This window comes from Anabrus simplex, chromosome 12 (assembly GCF_040414725.1).
Source record: "Anabrus simplex isolate iqAnaSimp1 chromosome 12, ASM4041472v1, whole genome shotgun sequence".
NCBI classification, from domain to species: domain Eukaryota; kingdom Metazoa; phylum Arthropoda; class Insecta; order Orthoptera; family Tettigoniidae; genus Anabrus; species Anabrus simplex.
Window position 1 is genome coordinate 18,531,249 of NC_090276.1, and position 22,615 is coordinate 18,553,863.

Below are 22,615 nucleotides of genomic sequence, written 5' to 3' on the forward strand. Positions count from 1 at the left end.
AAAAGACGAACATCTTGGTGGAATGAAGAAGTGAGAGCAGCTTGTAAACGTAAAAAGAAGGCTTAACAGAAATGGCTCCAAACAAGGGCCGAGGCAGACAGGGATTTGTACGTAGATGAAAGAAACAGAGCGAAACAAATAGTTGTTGACTTCAAAAAGAAGTCATGGGAAGATTTTGGTAACAACCTGGAAAGGCTGGGTGAAGCAGCAGGGAAACCTTTCTGGACAGTAATAAAGAATCTTAGGAAGGGAGGGAAAAAGGAAATGAACAGTGTTTTGAGTAATTCAGGTGAACTCATAATAGATCCCAGGGAATCACTGGAGAGGTGGGGGGAATATTTTGAACATCTTCTCAATGTAAAAGGAAATCATCCTGGTGGTGTTGTGAACAGCCAAGCCCATGGGGAGGATGAAAATGATGTTGGTGAAATTATGCTTGAGGAAGTGGAAATGATGGTAAATAAATTTCATTGTCATAAGGCAGCAGAAATAGATGAAATTAGACCAAATGGTGAAGTATAGTGGAAAGGCAGGGATGAAATGGCTTCATAGAGTAGTAAAATTAGCGTGGAGTGTTGGTAGGGAACAGGAAGATTGCAACAACTATCGAGGTATCTCATTGATTAGTATACCAGGCAAAGTATTCACTGGCATCTTGGAAGGGAGGGTGCGATCAGTCGTTGAGAGGAAGTTGGATGAAAACCAGTGTGGTTTCAGACCACAGAGAGGCTGTCAGGATCAGATTTTCAGTATGCGCCAGGTAATTGAAAAATGCTACGAGAAGAATAGGCAGTTGTGTTTATGTTTCGTAGATCTAGAGAAAGCATATGACAGGATACCGAGGGAAAAGATGTTCACTATACTGTGGGACTATGGAATTAAAGGTAGATTATTAAAATCAATCAAAGGCATTTATGTTGAAAATTGGGCTTCAGTGAGAATTGATGGTAGAATGAGTTCTTGGTTCAGGGTACTTACAGAGGTTAGACAAGGCTGTAATCTTTCACCTTTGCTGTTCGTAGTTTTCATGGATCATCTGCTAAAAGGTATAAAATGGCAGGGAGGGATTCAGTTAGGTGGAAATGTAGTAAGCAGTCTGGCCTATGCTGACGACTTGGTCTTAATGGCAGATTGTGCCGAAAGCCTGCAGTCTAATATCTTGGAACTTGAAAATAGGTGCAATGAGTATGGTATGAAAATTAGCCTCTCGAAGACTAAATTGATGTCAGTAGGTAAGAAATTCAACAGAATTGAATGTCAGATTGGTGATACAAAGCTAGAAAAGGTCGATAATTTCAAGTATTTAGGTTGTGTGTTCTCTCAGGATGGTAATATAGTAAGTGAGATTGAATCAAGGTGTCGTAAATCTAATGCAGTAAGCGCGCAGTTGCGATTAAAAGTATTCTGTAAGAACGAAGTCAGCTCCCAGACGAAACTATCTTTATATCGGTCTGTTTTCAGAGCAACTTTGCTTTACGTAGGCGAAAGCTGGGTGGACTCAGGATATCTTATTCATGAGTTAGAAGTAACAGACATTAAAGTAGGAAGAATGATTGCTGGTACAAACATGTGGGAACAATGGCAGGAGGGTACTCGGAATGAGGAGATAAAGGCTAATTTAGGAATGAACTCGATGGATGAAGCTGTACGCATAAACCGGCCTCGGTGGTGGGGTCATGTGAGGCGAATGGAGGAGGATAGGTTACCTAGGAGAATAATGGACTCTGCTATGGAGGGTAAGAGAAGTAGAGGTAGACCAAGGCGACGATGGTTAGACTCGGTTTTTAACAATTTAAAGATAAGAGGTATAGAACTAAATGAAGCCACAGCACTGGTTGCAAATCGAGGATTGTGGCGACGTTTAGTAAATTCACAGAGGCTTGCAGACTGAACTCTGAAAGGCATAACAGTCTATAATGATAATGTATGTATGTATGTTTATAAAATTATACGTCATTATTTGATCATTTTATGGAATTTATTAGACTATTTTATATATTTTTATTCATTTTCTTACATGTTTGAAGATTTTGAAGCATTTACGCGTGTGGTATTGGGTAATATTGCAACTTTATGTGAGGATGAATACGGAGACTTGAGAATCTTCAGAACGTTTTGTCAATCTGAGGACTAAAGAAACTTTGTTCATCGCTTACTTCTTGGAAATGTCCACATTCCAGGAGAGACACCTCCAATTGGAGAGGTCGACATTTTTTCTGAATACGCGGAACAACTTCACCTTGGTTTCTTAACAGGACAAAAGCCAAAAAGCTTATTACACTGAAGAAAATGGAGATTGCAACACCCAGAAGGAGTGGTGCTACATTGCTGCAATTGAACATGCAGGACGAGTGTTCGGTTGTGATTCGATTATTACACTTTCAGGTCCCTCTGACCGCAAGTTTGGACAACAATCAATACAGGATGTGCCTAACACGAGCTGCAATACCTTGATGAATTCGTCGAGGTATAGAGTCAATAAGGCCCTGGATCGCTTCCTGAGCAATTGTGGCCCATGCTTGCTGCACTGCACGGGTCAGTTGTTCCAGAGTTGTGACTGGCTGAGGACGGTTAGCCAGTTGTCGACCCATCATGTCCCATACATGCTCAATAGGACTGAGGTCCGGGGAACTGGCGGGCCATTCTAAGGTTGTGATGTCGTGGAGAGCTTCTCTGGAGATGCGTGCAGTGTGAACCCGAGCACTGTCCTGCTAAAACATCCCATTAGCAATGTTCGCCATCATAGGGACAACCACTGAATTGAGTACCCTATCAGCGTGCTGTCGAGCAGTCATAGTGCTCTCAACAAGCACTAATTGTGATTTCACATTAAAGCCAATAGCTCCCCAGACCATAATGTTTGGCGTTGGCCCTGTGTGCTTCTCGACAATAAGATCTGGGCGGCCCCTCTCCCCGTTACGTCGGCGCACACGATTTCGGCGATCATTGCGGGTAAGACAGAAGCGCGATTCATCACTAAAGACGACCCTTTGCCATTCGTCGACCCACGTCGATCTTTCTCGACACCAGGCCAGCCTTACACGTCGCTGTTGTGGGGTCAATGGAACACCTTCTGCAGGGACACGGGCTCGTAAGCCAGCTGCACGCAGGCGATTACCAACTGTTTGTTGTGTAACGTGGGGTGCCACAGCTGCTCGAATTTGCGCTGCTGTTGCATGGGGTTCCATCCGGGCCATCCAAATGATGCGGCGATCCTCTCTCACAGTTGTCTGTCGCGCTGGGCCTGTGCCAGGTCTACGAGTGTGGGTACCTTCATTTGACCACTGCTGCCATACACGTTGTACCGTAGATGCCTGTCGGCCAACACATGCAGCGACAGTCCTTAGCGATAATCCAGCCTCACACAGCCCAATTATCCGAGCCCTCTCAAACGGCGACAGTTGTTGATAGCGTGCTCTTCTCTGTCGTTCGAGGCATGTTTGACGGGGAACACTTCACTGCACAGACTGCAAGTCAACTACGCTACACCAGAGTCCGTATACTGGAGTTGATTCCTCCGCGACCAATCACGTGGGGAGACCTGTAGCAACAATCCAATGGGTCTGAAACTTTGATCGTTTACATACCTACATGGCATCGTTCCATACCTTGAAAATCAACACAAACGACCAATGCCTTCATGGTGTTGCAATTTCCATTTTCTTAAGTGTATAATGTTTTCTTCTTCTTCTTCTTCTTCCTCTTGTTGTTTTGTGAGCGCATAGGATCACTTTAGTCAGCCCATCGTTCAGGTCTCTTTGAAGGGATTGTTCGGACTTTGCTGTCCTCCCAGTACATATTCAGACGCCCCGATCTTCGTGCCCTTTCCTCCGTTGAAAATGTGCGTGTTATGGGTTTGTTTAGCGTAAGGGTGAAGCGGAGGTTTATACTCTTGAGTTTTGTATTCATTTTCATCTTATTTGTGGATTATAATGTCTATAACATAAATGTATACCTTATACCAACTCGATTAGTAAATTGATTGTAAAATTTGTGTCATTTTTAATTTTTTCGGATCATTTTACTGGATTTTTGCCATCATTTTATAGATTATTTGTTAACATGTTTAGGTCATCAAAACCATGGCCCTGCTTATGACAGATCTATCTGACCATCTTGTTTCTGCAGCTTTGTAAAACAAGGTCAAAGTGATGTTGTCTTTTGAATAGCTAAAATATTAACTGATGCTTCTTCTTGGATAATTTTCAACGTTTGGTCTCATTCGCTTGTTTAATGCCAGCTGTTTGTGTGCAGAAAGTGTGTAGTGAACTGGCGCTAGTCGACAATGTGGAAGATCGCCTTCTTGGAGAAACCATGGACCTACAGCATGGCTCCACCTTTCTGCGCAACTCCAAGATCTCCTGTAGTACGGGTGAGTGGAAAAAAACCCTTTATTTAAAGATGACAATTTTTACGATTAGAAATTTTATTACCCCACCCCCCACCACTCCAACTGATTTTACGATTGTAAATCGCTTTTATGTATGCTGTAATTGTGTAGCACTTTGAAGGAATACATGGATTTTAGATAACACAGAGATATGAGTCACTTTATCCTTTATAAACTTCCTAGTATTGATTATAATTTTGGGAATGTAGGTCATGTAATACTAAAGCTGACGCGTTTCAAACCTGCAACCAGGATCGTTTTCAGAGTAATAGGTGGTGGTGGTGGTGGTGATTATTGTTTTTGGAAGTACAACTAGTCAACCATCCTCTATGGAACACTAATCAGCAAGAGATAAAAATGATATTTGCTTTATGTCCCAGCAACTACTTTTACGGTTTTCGGAGAGGCGGAGGTGCCCGAATTGTATCCCGCAGGAGTTCTTTTACGTGCCAGTAAATTTTCGGCCATGAGGCTGACGTATTTGAGCAGCTTCAAATACTACCGGAATGAGGCAGGATCGAACCTGCCAGGTTGGGGCCAGAAGGCCAGCGCCCCAACCGTCTGAGCCACTCAGCCGGGCATTCAGCAAGAGAGAAAATGGAAGGGATTCGACTCGACACTTCTTCGAAAAATGAAGGTATCGGCCAAAGAAAGATAGGGGCCATGAAGGGCGTGAAAATGAAAGACTCCCTAGGCCTCGAGTGCTATAACACTGTCGGGGTTGAAAAAGAACATGAGTTGACCAAGGTAGGTCGGATAGAATAGTTGAAGGTGAGGAGCTTGGCACAAGTAAATGGAAGCAATGCCAGGACTCAGCTAAGGGCCCCATGGTCGCCAACCCACGCTCCAAAGTTAAGAGTCTCTAGGACCCCTTTTAGTCGCCTCTTACGACAGGCAGGGAAAACCGTGGGTGTAATTCTACCGCCCACACGCACAGAGGAATTCAGAGCAATAACAAAGATGTTAGTGGCAACTGCCACTGCATAGTAACTAGACTCAGGATAGAGAGACACTGTTAGAAACGTAGTTCATTCCAGGGCCTCCAGAGTCAAGGAGAAGATATTGAAGTGTTACTATGGAGGGTAACCGTGATCTACTCAGTATATAGCCGTCCCCTTTGTTAATTTTGGGGTGTTTAACAATTTTTATCGTCTCACGAATGATGCAAGGTCGAGCTAGCTTTAAGAAGAGACGATCTTTTCCTATCAAAGGCGTTGGTAGGATCGTTCTTCAGCACCTTGTAGGTGGGATCACTGAGAATTCCTCACTCGTGCTATCTGAAATGAAGGCCAAATGAAGCATTTCATCCTGGGTATGTGCAAGGTCAGGTTCAAGCCGGAGGTGGGTCTGTGATGTTTTAGGGATGTTTATCATGGATTGGATCCGCTCACTGAGGTGACCACTATCATGAACCGACATGTTTATCTAAACTTCATGAATGATCATGCTATTGATTCCCCTGATTATTCAAGATGACAACAGCAAAGTTCATCGGGCTGGACGCATATGTGACTGGTTTTGTGAACACTCCCCCACCCTATTATATCCCGATTGGCTTGCAAACGCAACATCGACATCAGCATTCCCGCGATTTGCTGGAATTGCGCAATGAAATCCTCAGCGAGTGGTTTAACCTGGGACCTGTTCCACGAACGACCTTTGCAACTTTTCACTTTGCACTTTTCAGTTCAGATTTTGTTCCACCATCACTTTTCAGATTTGTTTTGCAAAGTGAAAAGTTAGGAATCTTTTCACTTTTCAAGCCTGTTACGTTCCTCCATCGGTACAGAAATGCAAAGTGCAAAGAAATGAAGTGAAAAGTTTTCAGAAATTTTGCAAAGAGTCGATTCCCTTTTTAGCTGTTAATTAATAAGTATCTACACTAGTTTCTTAGCGTAGAATTTGATTTAGAGATATAAACATGTTACGATGAGCGCTTTTAATATCATCAAGTGAGTTTAGTGATGAAGAATGTACAAAGTCAGGATTAATTTTCATAACCTCACTTCAACGGAAATTCGCCAGTGTTTTCGTATTACCCTAATACAAGCTGACTGTATTCTTTAAATGATTGGTCATTATTTATTGAAACCTGCATCAAAAAGAGGTCAATCCCTTTAGGAAATGAACAAATTCTATATGCCCAGCTGGACGGTATAGTAGCAATGCATGGGGCATCAAAATAAACTATTCGCAGAACTGTTACTCGAGTCGTAGATACTATGTAATATTTCCTAACTTAGTACGTTGGCCTTTTAATCCACATAACGCAGAAAAGCAATTTCTAATGAAAGGTGGCTTTCCTTCTGTGTGTGGATGTGTTGACGGTATTCTCGTTAATTCTTATGCTCCTACTGAGCGCGAAGAGGTTTATGTTGATAGACATGGGCATCTTTATCTCAATATTATTTGTAAAGTTGCCCAAAAGGATGTCCCGTTTCACCTTGACAACTTCTAGTAATTCTTATCCTTCTTTCCCATTATCAAAAATCAAAAGTTTTAAACTACTGGTACCATATTTATATCGTCTTCACCGTAAAAAACAAAACATTAAAATCATGGAGTATTATAAAGTTTCTTCATGGAATAAACTTGATCGATTCACTCTTACGCAAAGACTTTTCACTTTGCGAAGAAATTGAAAAGTAATGCGTAGATCATGGTGGAACTTCGCACTTTGAAAATTTGCAGAGTTCGTTCGTGGAACAGGCTCCTGGTTGCGCAGTATCTGCACAGCCTTGTGGACTCACTTCATAACCGAATTCAGGCGGTTATCAAGTCCAGAGGCAGAGGAGTTACGGTATTAAATATACTTGTAGTGATTTCTCCAGAGGTGACGTGATTTTTTGTGAGGTGAGCTTGTGTTGTAATGGAACAGTACATGAGACGGGACAAAAACTAGCGTTTAACACGGAATAGTGGTTAATGGAGGGTTTACAGTATTTTGTTGGACAATGTAAACTTACACTGTACAACCATGCTCAAGTAGAATAAAAACTTGTGTTTTTTTAAAAAAAAAAAGGTCGTTAATCAATGTAGAATGAAAGAAACAAACGAAGTTCCTTTTCATGCTGGGTTATGCGAGAGGGCTGGTAGCGGAAGTGAAGGTGTCCGCCCGCTGTCATTAACGTCCCTATCCGAGTGTGAACACACCGTGACTATCTACTGCCAGCCATCGACAACACCTTGCCTTCCAGCCACAGCTAACCTAACAATTAATATGAAAATCGCTGCGTTAAAGAAATATTCATCTGCAGGTCAAGTATATACAGTTTTGTCCGTTTATCCAGTGGCGACCATTAAGGCAGTCGCCCCCCCCCCCCACTCCTCCCCCACTTTGTGGAGAAAAATTAAATTTATATTCCAGTTTAGCCACCTAAAAGTAGAATTAAAAAAGCAATTTATACAAACTCTGTTGTCTATTAAGTAATTATTTCCTTTAATTTCTATAAACATTAAAAAATACTTAGGGGAAATACACACAGAATGTCATTCGACGCAGCTAACCGATTTTTCGGCGCCACACCAAGTAGTGGAGACTTGCAGAACAGCGTGTAGAAGCGCGATTAATATATTATGCCACAAAACCTGAGTTGCGTACAAGTGTTATTGTTCCTTTGGTGAAAGTTGCATTGTGTAGTATTGAATCAAAATCTCAAAAAAAAAAAAAAAAAAAAAAAATACTGCAGTTAAGTTGGTAAACTGTCAACCTTTACTTCTCTGTCGAAATTTGCTGGAGAGAATCAAAAAATTACCCATTTTGTAGCTAGTTTGTTTCAACTTTACAGTTTACCATCCTACTATATTCCCCAGGCCCCCGGTATGTTTTCTATAAATTTTTGGGTCCCACTTCTAATTCCCAATCGTTACTACTGTGGTTATCAGCGTGTGGACATTTCGTACCACCTAGGTCGTTATCTGTCTGCGAACGGTTTTCCAGCAATCCCCAGATATTCACGCCAGGACAATCCGTACCACTTGATGTCAAATTGGAATTCCATTTCCATGCCAGCGGGCGTAATAAGCGTGACACACACTTTAGAAATCAGAAACAAAAATAATTTACATTTTCTGAAGAAAACTATATTGTTTTAATAATTGTCCACTAAACTGTACTTATTACTTATATTTACGTAAATATTATCATAAGAAAGTAGGTTTTCGAATTATAAATCCTGAAACAAAATAACACCATAGAAATATACATCGTGTTCGGGCGCAATGTGCCCGACGAGCATAAGGATGGATAATATTACTATTATTGTAAATGTTTATAAACTACTTCATAATTTCATTATCAAGTCAGTAAAATAAAAGTTATGATGAACTGGCCGATATGGACTTGAAGGTCACGCGGAAACAGGAAACTACTGAAAGGTGGAAGTAGCTAGGTCCCGGCGAATGACAAATACAAGATAAGAATAATATGTGTGTGCGAGGCAGATCAGTTGCGCCTGACGGAAGGTTAACGTCAGTAGTGGTTACAACACGCGGAGGTTTCTGCACCAGTAGTGGACAATGGATATACAAATGAATACATTCATTAGGATATTGATTTTACTACCCATTTTTGCAAGTGGTACGAAATGTCCTAGAACCGTGTTTATTTTCTTTCTTTTATAGATTTTGGCCATCTTAGGACCACGAAAAAGTAACGCACTGTATAAATTTCGGTTTGTTTGCTGCTTTCTTTCTTGCTTTGGAACAGTTTTTCATTATTTCACTGTTTTTTTTCCTGCTCTCTTCTGTCCAGATGTTATTCCGTTCCTTCGTTTGGTTCTCCTAGGAACACATGCAATTTTGTATCAATCTCCTAAAAGTTGTTCGTCCTGTGTTATATCTGCCGTTATTCCCATCTCTCCACATCTCTATACTTTGGATCCAACTCCTACTGGTTGTAATGACTATAGGACGATAAGTTTAATCACTCATACATCTAAGATACTCCTCCATATCACAAAATGCAGAACGGGGAGTTACATGGAGCAGGACCTTGGTGACACTCAGTTTGGTTTCAGCAGCGATTTGTCTACACGTGATGCCATAGTTACACTACGCTGTGTGAGAGAAAGATTGTAAGGCTGCGGAAGGAATTTGTATGTATGCTTCACTGATTACGAGAAAGCGTTTGATAAAGTGCCATGGAACAAACTGTTTCTACTTCTCGTTGAGATAGGTTGCCCACATCGCATGGTACAGCTGTTATACAATTTATATAAACATCACAATGCAGTTTATCAACCAACAAACAGCCCCTGTACAGATACTGAAAGGAGTGAGACAGGGCTGTCTGCTCTCAACATTCTTGTTTAATGTCTTTGCTGAGAAAATCATCATCAATGAATGTATAACAAAAACCAAGCTTCGGGTGAAAATGGGAGGGGAGACTAATGCAGACCATCAAATTTGCCTATGATCAAATAGTTGCGAGTAGTCCAACAACTTTATCCAAAATGTTGCTAAAGCTGAATGAAGAACTAAGGAATTTGGTATGAAAATCAATATTAATAAAACAAAAGTCATGATGTTTAGTAGGAACCCACGTCGATTGCACGTGATTATTATTGGTGAACCTGTACAACAAGTATCACAGTTCAAATACCTTGGCCATATAATAACAGAAAACCTTCAGTGTCACACTGAAATAAAAACACGAATAGCAATAGCAAAGCAAGCCTTCAGAGATAAACACTCCCTTCTATGTAAGAAAACAATATCCCTCACCTTACGTAAAAGAATAATGTTTGGTATGTTGCGCTGTATTGTGTTGAGAACTGGACGTTAACCAAGAGTGATATAAGAAGCTAAAAGCCTTTGAGATGTGGTGCTGGCGTCCACTGCAACGGATAAGTTGGGAGGAGAAGAAGACCAACACCGACGTACTGAACGTTGTCCAAGAAGAGAGACAGCTGTTGAGTCAAATTAGGAAGAGACAACTTTCTTGGATGGGACATAGGCTTCGACAAAGGAGTGTGTTGATAACATTTTGGATGGTAAAATACTAGAGACACGCCCTCGTGGAAGACCAAGAAAGGCATTCATGGTGGTATTTCGTCGCTGCCGGGACAAAACCTCCTATGTGAAATATTTTTGCTTAGAACTTTGGCCGGTAAGTGTCTGTCAACTAAGGTGCAATATTGTGTGACTATAGTCAAGGCATTCTCGCTCTTCATAATGTATGTGCTGCGGGTCAGTATATCTCCAAAAATATTATCACATAGGAGGTTTTGTCCCGGCAACGACGGTTTCTTGTGAACTTCGGATGCAGGAGCTAGACAGACACAAAACGTAGGCCTACTGCACAGGATCGACCTAGTTGGAGAAGACTCATCGCAAGGGCAAACCAGTCATTCTACTGAATTACTGATAGAAGAAGAAGAAGAAGAAGAAGAAGAAGAAGAAGAAGATTTCTATTTTTACTCTTGTAAATATGATTCTTTCTTTACAAGTGGTTTTACGTCGCATCGACACAGATAGGTCTTATGGCGACGATGGGGCAGGAAAGGGCTAGGACTGGGAGGATTACGTGAGACTCAAATAGCGTAGCCTGCTAGTGGTTTACCGTCGCACTGACATATTGAAGATTTTTAGCGATGCTAGGATTGGGAAGGTAGTGGCCGTTCTCTTAATTAAGGTACAACCCCTGCATTCGCGTGGTGCGAAAATAGAAAATTACGGAAAAGGGTGGAATTCGATCCCATCTTCTCCCAATTACCTCTACACCAATTCTCTTCACTTTATTCCCAATAAACACAACTTTACTCTTGTAAAAGGGCAAGGAAATTACAGTGTGCTCACAATGCTTGTGTAAGATCTTTCTGTGGATTTCGGTACGCTGACCATGTCACACCGTCGTGTAAACGTGCATGAATCATCAAGTTTTGACCTGAAAACACCTCCTCCTACTTCCTCTTCGTCATTATTTCCCTCTTCCCTTCACATATCTTCTTATTATTATTCTTACTAATCCTTCTTTTCACCTCTCAGCTGAAGGCGATATCTCGGTATCTTCTTGAAATTTGTATTGACACTTTCATTTAAGTAGTATATCTAGTACCGAGCTCGATAGCTGCAGTCGCTTAAGTGCGGCCAGTATCCAGTATTCGGGAGATAGTAGTTTCGAACCCCACTGTCGACAGCCCTGAAAATGGTTTTCCGTGGTTTCCCATTTTCACACCAGACAAATGCTGGGGCTGTACCTTAATTAAGGCCACGACCGCTTCCTTCCCACTCCTAGCCTTTCCTATCCCATTGTCGCCGTAAGACCTATCTGTGTCGGTGCGACGTAAAACAACTAGCAAAAAAAGAGTATATCTAGTACTCATTATTTATATATTTTTAATGTACTCTCCGTACGATATGTATTACAAATATATAGATGATATGATTTGTTTTTTATATGTATGATATGAGCTAGAGCCCGGATTTACCATGCAAATACATGTTTTTAAATAAGCTGGTTACACTTCTCAAATTTTGCAAATACTCGTTTTGTGACTTAAAGATTCCAAATAACCGTTCTTTTTCCCTGCATGTTTGCATGATTTGGTCTTTTTAGGAGAAAATTCATACATAATGCATATTTTGAAGATTTTGGATTTAACAGTGAATATTTAGACGTTTAATATTGTATAATGTGACTTTTCTTCTGACTCTGGCGCATATATAATGTTAACTTGCATGATAGTGCCGTTTATGAATGTTGGTTTGCAGAATTTGGGACCATTTTCCCACGTTATACAGTATATCTATTAGTGAGAGAAGGAGAGAATATATTTCTGGCATCCCGTGTGACAATAAAAAATAGTACAAAAGGAAAAGGTCCTATAATCCAATTAACCAAGCACTTACTTATCTGTTGCTTGAGTAAACAATGACGTAAGCCGGAAGGCCCCACGTCGATCTCTGTAATTCTTAGGAAGAAGGTGTCCCAGTTATACATTGGCTATGCATGTTAGACAAACAAAACAAAACTTGTATCACACTTCTTTGACGCCGCGTTACTGAGATAGCAGCTTACAAACCTTTCACAGTATTCTATTCTCTTTGTTACAAACCATGCATGGCTTTGCACTGAACCCTCTTCCGTTGTTATCCTGGACGTTCCTACCCGGAACTCTCACTTGTCACACGTCTTTATTATCGCAGGAGGCAATCGTTACCAATTATTGAGGACATTCAAATGTGTCTGCAATCATAGCACGGAGAAGTAGCTGCAGCAGCTAGAGATAGGTTGAACAACGTGATCCGTTCAAATCCTGATTCTGAATTCGCCAAGCTTATGAAAGGCGTATTGTCGTGAAAATACTAAAGACGTACAAGTTGACCTCACTTTGCCCCAAATGTTTTCATTAAACTATGCATGTGTCACTTCGTGTAACATAGAAAGATCATTATTTTTCTGTGCTAAGAAAAAAAAGATTAACGGATGGCAATTTCGAAAAATTAGTTGTACAATGTTTCAAAAGGAACTGAATCTTTATAGTGCAAATTTTCTAGGTGATTGTGAATGTTTTGCTATATGATAGTGCATGAATGCATGCATATTTTGAGATTTCATAGTGCACGGAAATCCGGGCTCTAGATATGACTCTTCCTTAATATCACTATGTGTGATTATTTTTATTAATACTACTATATTATCATGACGAATATAAGACCAAGTGTGAGGACTCAGCCATTATAGCATGATAGTTTGTAGCCCCGCCACTGCAAGCACTGCTAGCGATTATATCCAACACGTGCTCCAGTAGTTCCAGCAAGGTGGGTATAGAGAAGGGCGGGAGACATTTCAGTGAATAAGTTCAATTTTCTTTGCTTTCAGTTCTTAAACTCAGTTTATTGTGTGTTGTGTACTTCAAGCCTGTATCTTATGTGGCTTGATTCATTTAATAGTTCAGCATGCCGTACTGTTTTGTGCCTGGCTGTAAGTCAGGCTATGGTAGAGTAGTTGACGACATGCGACTTTTTTTCACCACCGAAGGATAGAAATCAATTTGAAAAATGGGCCAAAGCTTTTCCACAGAAGGATACTGAGTTAACGCGTGGAAATGCATAACAAGATAGTGAAACAATCAGTGGAAACTTCCATTAAGCAAAAAATTGTGGTTCAAGATGCAGTGAATATCGAAGGCTGGGAAAGCCCTGTACCTGAATTTGATAGCGCAGTTCGAAACTCTTCGATTGAGAAGTGTTTAGTGTATCATTTGGCTGGGTACGCTGTTAATCACGTTTCTAAATTTATTAAGTGTTCACCCTGTGCCCATTCTCTACATGAGAATAATCAAAGTAAATTTTCAGTTCTCACCGAAATAAAATACAATGAAGTGTTTTTAACATACCCTTCGAAAAATTTATGTGACATTCTTTTCCAGGCCGAGAAAGCAATTAACGGCAAACTGAACTCATAATTGATGTGGAGCGAAATATTTTTTGACTGTATCGATTCCATAGAAAAAAAAAATTAAGTTGACCAATCAGGAGCTGGCTGTTGTCTTCAACATGTTATGGATATAATCTCCAGAGTTGTTTATTATTATATAAAGTTACGATTTTTCTTCTGAACGAAGGAAATCCTGCGACATTTACAACCTCGAACATCCGCAAAATCTTCACGCAAGCTTTCCACGCAGCAGTCCAGTAACTGACAAATTGAGTTGGTAAGTGGAGTTTTTACCTTTAAATAGTTCATGGGTGTTCGTTTTAATATGCTGGGAGTTATGTGCTATTTATCTGCACATGTACACTCCAGTAACCTGTGCTTTCCGCAACATGTGATGAAGGCCGTACCTCTTATTTCCACGTATGACTTTTTTCCATTGTACACTGTCGTGGTATTTTAATTGCAATCTCTCATTGTGTTTAAAAGACAATGTATATACTTATCAGTTACGGAGTAATACGTTTCCTCTGGCATCATTCCTAAGACCAGCTGATCGGTACTGTGGAGCTTGCCCACTCTAGCGCTGCCTGGCGGCGCGCGCTTGAACTCGAGGAGTCCTCACACTTGTTCCTATATTCGTCATGCTATTACTGTTATTATTGTTAATATTGTTTTCATATTATTGTCATCAGTAGTTGTTGTTAACAGTGTTCTAGGTTAAGACTGGTGAAGTGTAAGAAAGGGAGTACATCCCTAACTTTGCCAGAATAAATAAAATATTATATTATTATTATTATTATTATTATTATTATTATTATTATTATTATTATTATTATTATTATTATTATTATTTAATGTCATAGTTGCTGCATTTCCTTGGATGTTTTAAGATATTAGATGACAAGTTTTCACTATGGTCCGTCATTAAGACCAAATTTTCGGCATAAGCCAAGCCTTCATCAATGCTGACCAATCTTCGGGCTGTACTACGATGAACATTGCAAATAACAATAATTTTTGGCACATATAGATGAAGATCAACTCCATGGTCGACATCTTTTGACAGAGCACTTTGTGAATAACAATATACACAAAGCTCCACCAACTGCACTAACATCAAGTGAAAGAAACCACGATCCTTGTCTGTCCTCAGCGTGTTAAATTGAGTGAAAGAAACATTTGGCGTGTCCACGTTCATCCGCCGCTCCAGCTTAAAGGTTGGCTCACGAAGAACTTCAAGAAAGGAAAGAATGAAAGAAAGAAAAAATGAGGAAGAGAAAAAGGGAAATTGTATTTCTCTGTTCAGCGAGCCATTTAATTGGATGTCGTCTGTCTGGTCCCCCACCGCGCACAAAGAACTACCAACGGGCATCTGCTCTTAATCGCGTTACCATTGTCCAGCTCCATTCAAGAGTACTTCTGTGTTACAAAATCCGTACATCGTCATCATCATCAGTAGCACGAACTTATATTCGTCATGCTATTACTTCAATATATGAAAGTACAAAAAACTATTTTGGTTGAACATCTGTCCACATACGATTTCATGCAATGAATTTGTGTTCAAATGGATCGTTGGTAAGACTGAAGACAGAGAGATGCTATTAGTAGTCATTTACGCAACAGCCAGTGAGAAGAATTTAGAAACGACTAACATAAACTTATCACCAAGGCTAGGATTTTGATGATATGTCATCTTTTACTTGGCTCACAACAGACATTGCTAACTTGTACAGAAATCCTAATCATAGTTCCCACACTGGAGAAATGCTAACATGTGAGGTAATTTTCTTGGTATTTTTGCCATTTTGTATTATTAGATCATTTTCTAAAATTATACGTCAGCATTTGGTAATTTTTTTCATATTTATTTATTTCATACAACGGAACTTATTACACTATATTGTACTTTTTCAGTCATTTTCTTACATGTTTGTGGATGTTAAAGCATTTACGCGTGTGGTATAGGGTATTATCTCAACTTTAAGTGAAGATGAATACGAAGACCTGAGAATCTTCACAACGCTTTGTCAATCTGGGGATTAAAGAAACTTTGTTCACCACTTATTTCTTGGAAATGTCCACACATTCCAGGAGAATTCTTCCTCGTGAACAGTCGAGATGTTCTTCTCAAGATGCCGAGCAAAGTTCTCTGCGAAACGTAAAGAATTTCACCTTGTTTTCTTGACGTGGCAAAAGCCCAAAAACTTATTATAATGTCTATAAGATAAATATAGCCTATACCAACTCGTAATAGTAAATCATTTAAAATTTATGACTTAGGATCATTTTACAGTATTTTTGTCGTAATTTTATAGATCATTTTAAAAACATTTTTATGTTATCAAACTCCTGGCTCAGCTTATCACATTAGTGGCTGTTGCGTAAAATATTTTATTTCATATTATGGTGAATTAACTTATATTAAATGAATTTGATTTTAAATAATTTTGGACCCACCTGGTGGCCATGGTCGTTAAGTCCATATGATCTGACATCCATCGGTTCGAGTCCCGTTGGTCGAAACAATTTTCACCATCAGAATGTTGGCCGCCGGAGTACGAGAGGTGGTGGTATACAATTTCTAATTACTTGATTGCGTGCAAAAACATTGGATTCAGTTCCAAGGGTATATGGGACTGTTGATGGTGGTTCGTCCGTCGGATGGAGACGTAAAGCCTTGAGCAGACCCCTTGGTGCAATTCCACAAGAGCAGGCTATGTGCCGGTACCAAGTTTCACATCTCCCTTCCTACTATCATATATCACGTTATCATTTCATCTGATGAGGTTGACGTCAGGAAGGGCATCCCGTCGAGAAACCTCGCTACGAAGATTCGTCTCACTTCATCTCCGGCCCCGTAGAGAAATGGGACAAGGGTTGGGCATACAATTATAAATTTTTTTTAATTCGTCACAACGCAGATCGTCCATGTTTGATCCATGCATTGACGTTTTCATGTTTTGTTGTTCGTGTGTACATGGGGTTATGTTGTAATAAAACAAACTGGTACTGGATTAATGCATAATTTTTGATATACTGAGATATTTATCTGTTGGAAATGGTTAACCCCACTGTCGGAAACCTTGAAGATGGTTTTCCGTGGTTTCCCATTTTCACACAGGCATATGGTGGGGCTGTACCTTAATTAAGGCCACGGCCGCTTCCTTCCTACTCATAGGCCTTTCCTTTCCCATCATCGCCATAAGGGTGTCGGTGCGACGTAAATAAATAAATAAATAAATAAATAGATAGATAGATAGATAGATAGATAGATAGATAGATAGATAGATAGATAGATAGATAGATGCTCAAGATCAAGATTAAGGTCACAGAACATACACAGCGGCCCATCCTTCCTTCGGAGGATTTAACACAGTTCAGAGGTCATAAATCAAGTATATTACGTAAACAAATTTATTTGTCCCTGCATATTTTAATACACTCATGTTTATAAAAACCAGAACACCTTGAAAAGACTAGAGATAGGAAGTTCATATTCACAGGAAATAGATGGATTAAATAGGGACTTCAGGATTTCTTGTTGCAAGGAAAGGAGAAATTCAGTATTTTGTAGTACAAAGTAATAAAGTACGGCAAAAGACATACAAATGATGTCTAGGCAAGTGTCTTCAACCATGTGTGTTTTTTCATCGCCGTTATGACTGAGAAACCAAACAATAAACGTATATATTTTCCAGACAGGGGCATGTATGGTGATTCTCTGCCTATTAAATCAGCGAAACTTGATGGTATTAACAAACTCATGGGGTATATTACAAAAGAGGATAGAAAGTTCTAAAAATCACTAAAATTAAAACCAGCTAATAATAATAATTATGATTTCGTGTGGCTATTTCTAGCCGGATGCAGCCCTTGTAAGGCAGACCCTCCGATGAGGGTGGGCGGCATCTGCCATGTGTAGGTAACTGCCTGTTATTGTGGTGGAGGATAGTTTTAATCAGCTAATGATGGTGGTGGTAATGAATCACAGTATGGAAGTGACTATGAGTAGAAAAACAGTACGTCTCAGTATATAAGTTGCATTATCTGAACAGAGTTCCAAAGATATTTTATGAAGTGAGAAGCAAGTATTGTTTTGTTAATGATAAACCAGATGGTACAGACGGACAGAGACAAGTACTGTGGATTACAGCATGTAACAAATAGGCAATGATCATGTCTAAATAAGTATAAATAACAAACGCAATTTATATCACATTCCTTATTTCCCAACAGGTTTTTATGATATAACTTACTTGTATTTGTAAGAGTCTGCTACTAAATCATACTAACTCCATTCTTTATCATTTTTAGACGTGAAATATAATTGATGCAAAAAGTATTTGTTACCTTAAATTAATGTCACAAAGTTTATACAAGGAGTAATTTTAATACCACCTATTCAATACAATTTATTCCACTATTGTGTGGTTATATACACATGGAAATTACCAGAAATTTGAAGGGTACATGTTTCGCCCACAGTTTATTGGGCATCATCAGCCTCAATCAATCTTAAAACATACATGGTCTAAGGAGTCATAATAATTTTTTACATAAAACGTATTGAAGAATATTTACAAGTGTTAATACTGTGGATGCAAAATGTTTACAGTACAAAAATATTGAATAAAACAGAACTTATGCTAAAATCACTTTGAAAAATTGAAACGTTCGTCTAAAAGTAATTGTCACACATTAAAAAAAATCTATGCCTGACACTGAAATGGATCTTTTTGATAAAAAGCTTGAACAATATATATTACATTTGGAAAACAGAATATCAAAAATAAGGCGTCACAGTACAAGAACAAGACGGTCAAAAGATACAGTATTTGCTCATGTTTGAGGCCGAAATTTAAAATAAGGATGAAAATATGTAGTCGAATTGGAGGGGGTATAGATTAAGACGTCTTGAAAAGTTGGATAAAAATCATAGTATGCCGTGAAGTGATAAAAAACATCGAAGAATTTGCCGTAAACGCTGCTAAAAATATCCAATTAAAAGAAGGTAGGTTGGACGACAATTTAGTGTAACCAGAAAATGCCTCATGTCCGTAGTAAACAATGTTGTCAATTTATTCTCAAGATGTAACTTATGTCCTATTGTATCAGCAGCATTACCTCTTACCATTAGCTATTCTTCAATACGGAATAATGACGAGAATAATGGTTTGTAATTAAATTAATGTACTCTGTTCTACCTTATGTAAAATAAAAAAACACATAATTATTACGTTTCTCCTCTTTCCTGAATTGCTTATGAGTTAAATCTTTATTGCCATAGGGTAAGGTTTACCACATTTCTTTTCAAGGTATTTGGAAAAATTAGCACGAAGAAATAGTAATTTAAGGTAAAAATGTTCCTATTTTTGTCATGCTATTTAAATTATAATAGTAATTAATTAATAAGACATCATTTGGATAAACACTGTTTACCTTGTCTCTTCTCAGACCACTCCATCCCCTTTGGGTGGGGGCGGAAGAATGACACCCACGGCGTGCCCTGCCTGTCGTAAGAGGCGGCTAAAAGGGGCCCCAGGGTCTCTCAACTTGGAAGCGTAGGTTGGCGACCTGGGGCGCTTCTCTGAATCCTGACATTGCTTCCACTAAATTGTGTCAGGATCCTCACTTCCATCTGTCCTATCCGACCTCTCTTAATTAACTCTTGTTCTTTTCTGAGCCCAATGCTATTAGAGCGTTCGAGGGCTAGGGTGTCCTTCATTTTCGTGTCTTTGTGGCCCTTGTCCTTCTTTGGCCGATACCTTCATTTTTCGAAATGTCGGGTCGCTTCTATTTTTTATCTATGATTAGAGGATAGTTGTCTAGTTGTACTTACTTTTTAAACAATAATCACCGAGCGAGTTGGCCGTGCGGTTAAGGGCGCGCAGCTGTGAGCTTGCATTCGAACCGCACTGTCAGCAACCCTGAAGTTTGTTTTTCATGGTTTCCCATCTTCACACCAGGAAAATGCTGGGGCTATACCCTAATTAAGTCCATGGCTGCTTCCTTCCCACTCCTAGCCCTTTCCTGTCCCATTGTCGCCGTAAGACTTATCTGTGTCGGTGCAACGTAAAGCAACTTGTAAACATTTCACCACCACTACACCACCACACCACCTCCTCTAACCCGGAAGCTATTAGGCTCCGAGGGCTAGAGAGTCTTTCATTTTCACGTCCTTCGAAGTCGTCGTCTTTATTTGCCCGATACCTTCATTTTTCGAAGTGTCGGATCCCTTCCATCTTTCCGCTCTGATTATTGTTATATAGAGAATGGTTGCCTAGTTATACTTCTTCTTAAAACAATAATCACCACCACCTCAGACCACGTCACTGAACCTCGCACTAGCGCGTGGCCTCTGTGAAAAAGGTTAAGAAGTCGATTACTACCACCACGTCATAATGCAGCTGGAACTATTGTTCTGAGGGGAAGATTTGAACACACTACCATAGTAGTCGTTTCCTTGCAACAAGAATTTGCCACCTACGAAATCCGCTAGTCAGATCTTCATGACCTTGATGAACGGAACTGTGTGAATAATAAAAGAAGTAAAGCTGGATGTTGGCCCGTCGTGAACCTGTTAGAAAGAGCAGGCTTAGCAACGCCAAGTCAGGTGTAGTGTTATATTTATTGTGCTCCTGCCCAATGCCTCTGTCTAATTTAATGTCTTCATTAAGGCTAACGTTGGTGTGTTCTCTTTAATTGAAAGATATTATCGCTCTCGAGCGCGCGTACACATTGCCAGGGCTATGTTTGCTTCATCACTGGAAAGGCTAGTGTATTGTACTGACAAAAGGAAACAGAAAATGTAATGGTTGATTTTCGAAGGCAGCACGCTCGCCTCAGCCACAGAGTTACAGTGCCGGTTTCAAAAGATGGGACTTTTCCTGGCACCTCGATCAGAAAAACAGCTGAGTGTCTTGTTGCTATGGCGACCAGCGACAAGGCTGCCAAGATTGGTTAAGTTGCATCCCCACGTAGTGAACATCTCCAGTATAAGTATGTTCGAGCAATTGGTATCATGCTATAACCGAGCAAATAGCTGTGCGGTTTGGGTTATGTAGCCATTAGCTTGCATTTGGCAGATAAGTGGGTTTGAGTCCCAGTGTCGGCAGCCCTGTTTTCCATTTTCACACCAGACAAATTCTGGAGCTGTACCTTAATTAAAGCCACGGAAGCTTCCTTCATACTCCTAGCCCTTCCATATCCCATCGTCGCCATAAGACCTATATGTGTCCGTGAGACGTAAAAAAAGAGTACATCGGGCTGGATTCGAATTGGACTGTCTTAGTGAGAAAACTCAGTGACTATGGAACTTGGCTATCAACCCCTATCAGTCGTGTGACGTAGTGCTGGGCTATTATCTCCTCCTCATCATGTGACTATGCCATTCGGCTATTATCGCTTCCCCCTCGTGTGGCCTCGACTATCATCCCGCCTCTTGTGACTATGCCACTCGGCTATCATCCCTCCACCTCTTGTGACTATTCCACTCGGCTACCACCCCTCCACCTTTGATGACTATTCCATACGGCTATCATCCCTCCCCCTCTTGTGAGTATTCCACTCGGCTATCATCCCTCCAAACTCTTGTGACTATATCACTAAGCTATCATCCCTCCACCTCCTATGACTATCTCACTCGGCTATCATCCCTCCCCCTCTTGTGACTATGCCGCTTGGCTATCATCCCTCCCCCTCTTGTACCTGCGCCACTCTGCTATCATCCCTCGACCTCTTGTGACTATGCCACTCGGCTATCATCCCTCCCCCTCTTGTGACTATTCCATAAGGCTGTCATCCCTCCCCCTCTTGTACCTGCACCACTCAGCTATCATCCCTCCAACCTCTTGTGACTATTCCACTCGGCTATCATTTCTCCCCTCTTGTGCCTGCGCCACTCAGCTATCATCCCTCCAACTCTTGTGACTATGTCACTAAGCTATCATCCCTCCACCTCCTATGACTATGTCACTCGGCTATCATCCCTCCGCATCTTGTGACAATGTCACTCGGCTATCATCCCTCCACCTCTTGTGACCATGCCACTCGGCTACCATCCCTTCTCCTCGCGTAATTATGCCACTCAACTATAATCTGTTTCTCATCGTGTGACTGCCACTCTGCTATCATCCCCCTCGTGTGACTACGACACTCGGCTATCATCTCTTCCTCATCATGTGACTGCGTCACTCGGCTATCATCTGCCCCTTGTTTGACTATTACACTCGGCTATCATCCCTCCACCTCGTGTGACTATGCCACTCGGTTATCATCTCCTCGACATCGTGTGATTATGCCACTCGATAGTCATCTCCTCCTCTGTGTGACTACGCCACTCGACTGCCATCCTCTCCTCCATGTGACTACGCCACTCGACTGCATGCCGTCCTTCATGTGACTACGCCACTCGACTGCCAAGTCCTCTTTCATGTGACTACGCCACTCGACTGCCAAGCCCTCTTTCATGTGACTACGCCACTCGACTGCTACGCCCTCCTTCATGTGACTACGCCACTCTGCTCTCATCACATCCCCCTGCGTGACTGCCACTTGGCTATTATCCCCTCCCTATCCTGTGACCATGTTACTTTTATAGGATACTTTGCATCTACCACCTGTCGCTGATTACTCTTATCTTGGCCGTAATCAAGGCAGCTGCGGTTCGAATCTCGGTCATTACATCTGAGATGTTTGAAAATGTTCGCATTTCAAGCAAAATTATAGTTCACTAGCCTAAGATTACGATATTGTTAGTCACAGAAGACTATAAGCGTGCATGCCTCTTTTTTTAAAAAAAATCTCAACTAACTTTTCTTCTCTAGATCAAACGAAGGAAT

At 40.6% G+C, this 22,615-nt stretch overlaps 1 protein-coding gene across 1 annotated transcript in view; it reads left to right on the forward strand.

Moving 5' to 3' along the window:
• Window positions 1-22,615, forward strand: part of LOC136884016 (L-lactate dehydrogenase) — a 425,048-nt gene that overhangs the window by 324,829 nt on the left and 77,604 nt on the right. Inside the window, exon 3 of the mRNA XM_067156016.2 lies at window positions 4,255-4,372. Coding sequence (XP_067012117.1) covers window positions 4,255-4,372 — 118 coding nt within the window. The remainder of the gene's footprint in view (window positions 1-4,254; window positions 4,373-22,615) is intronic.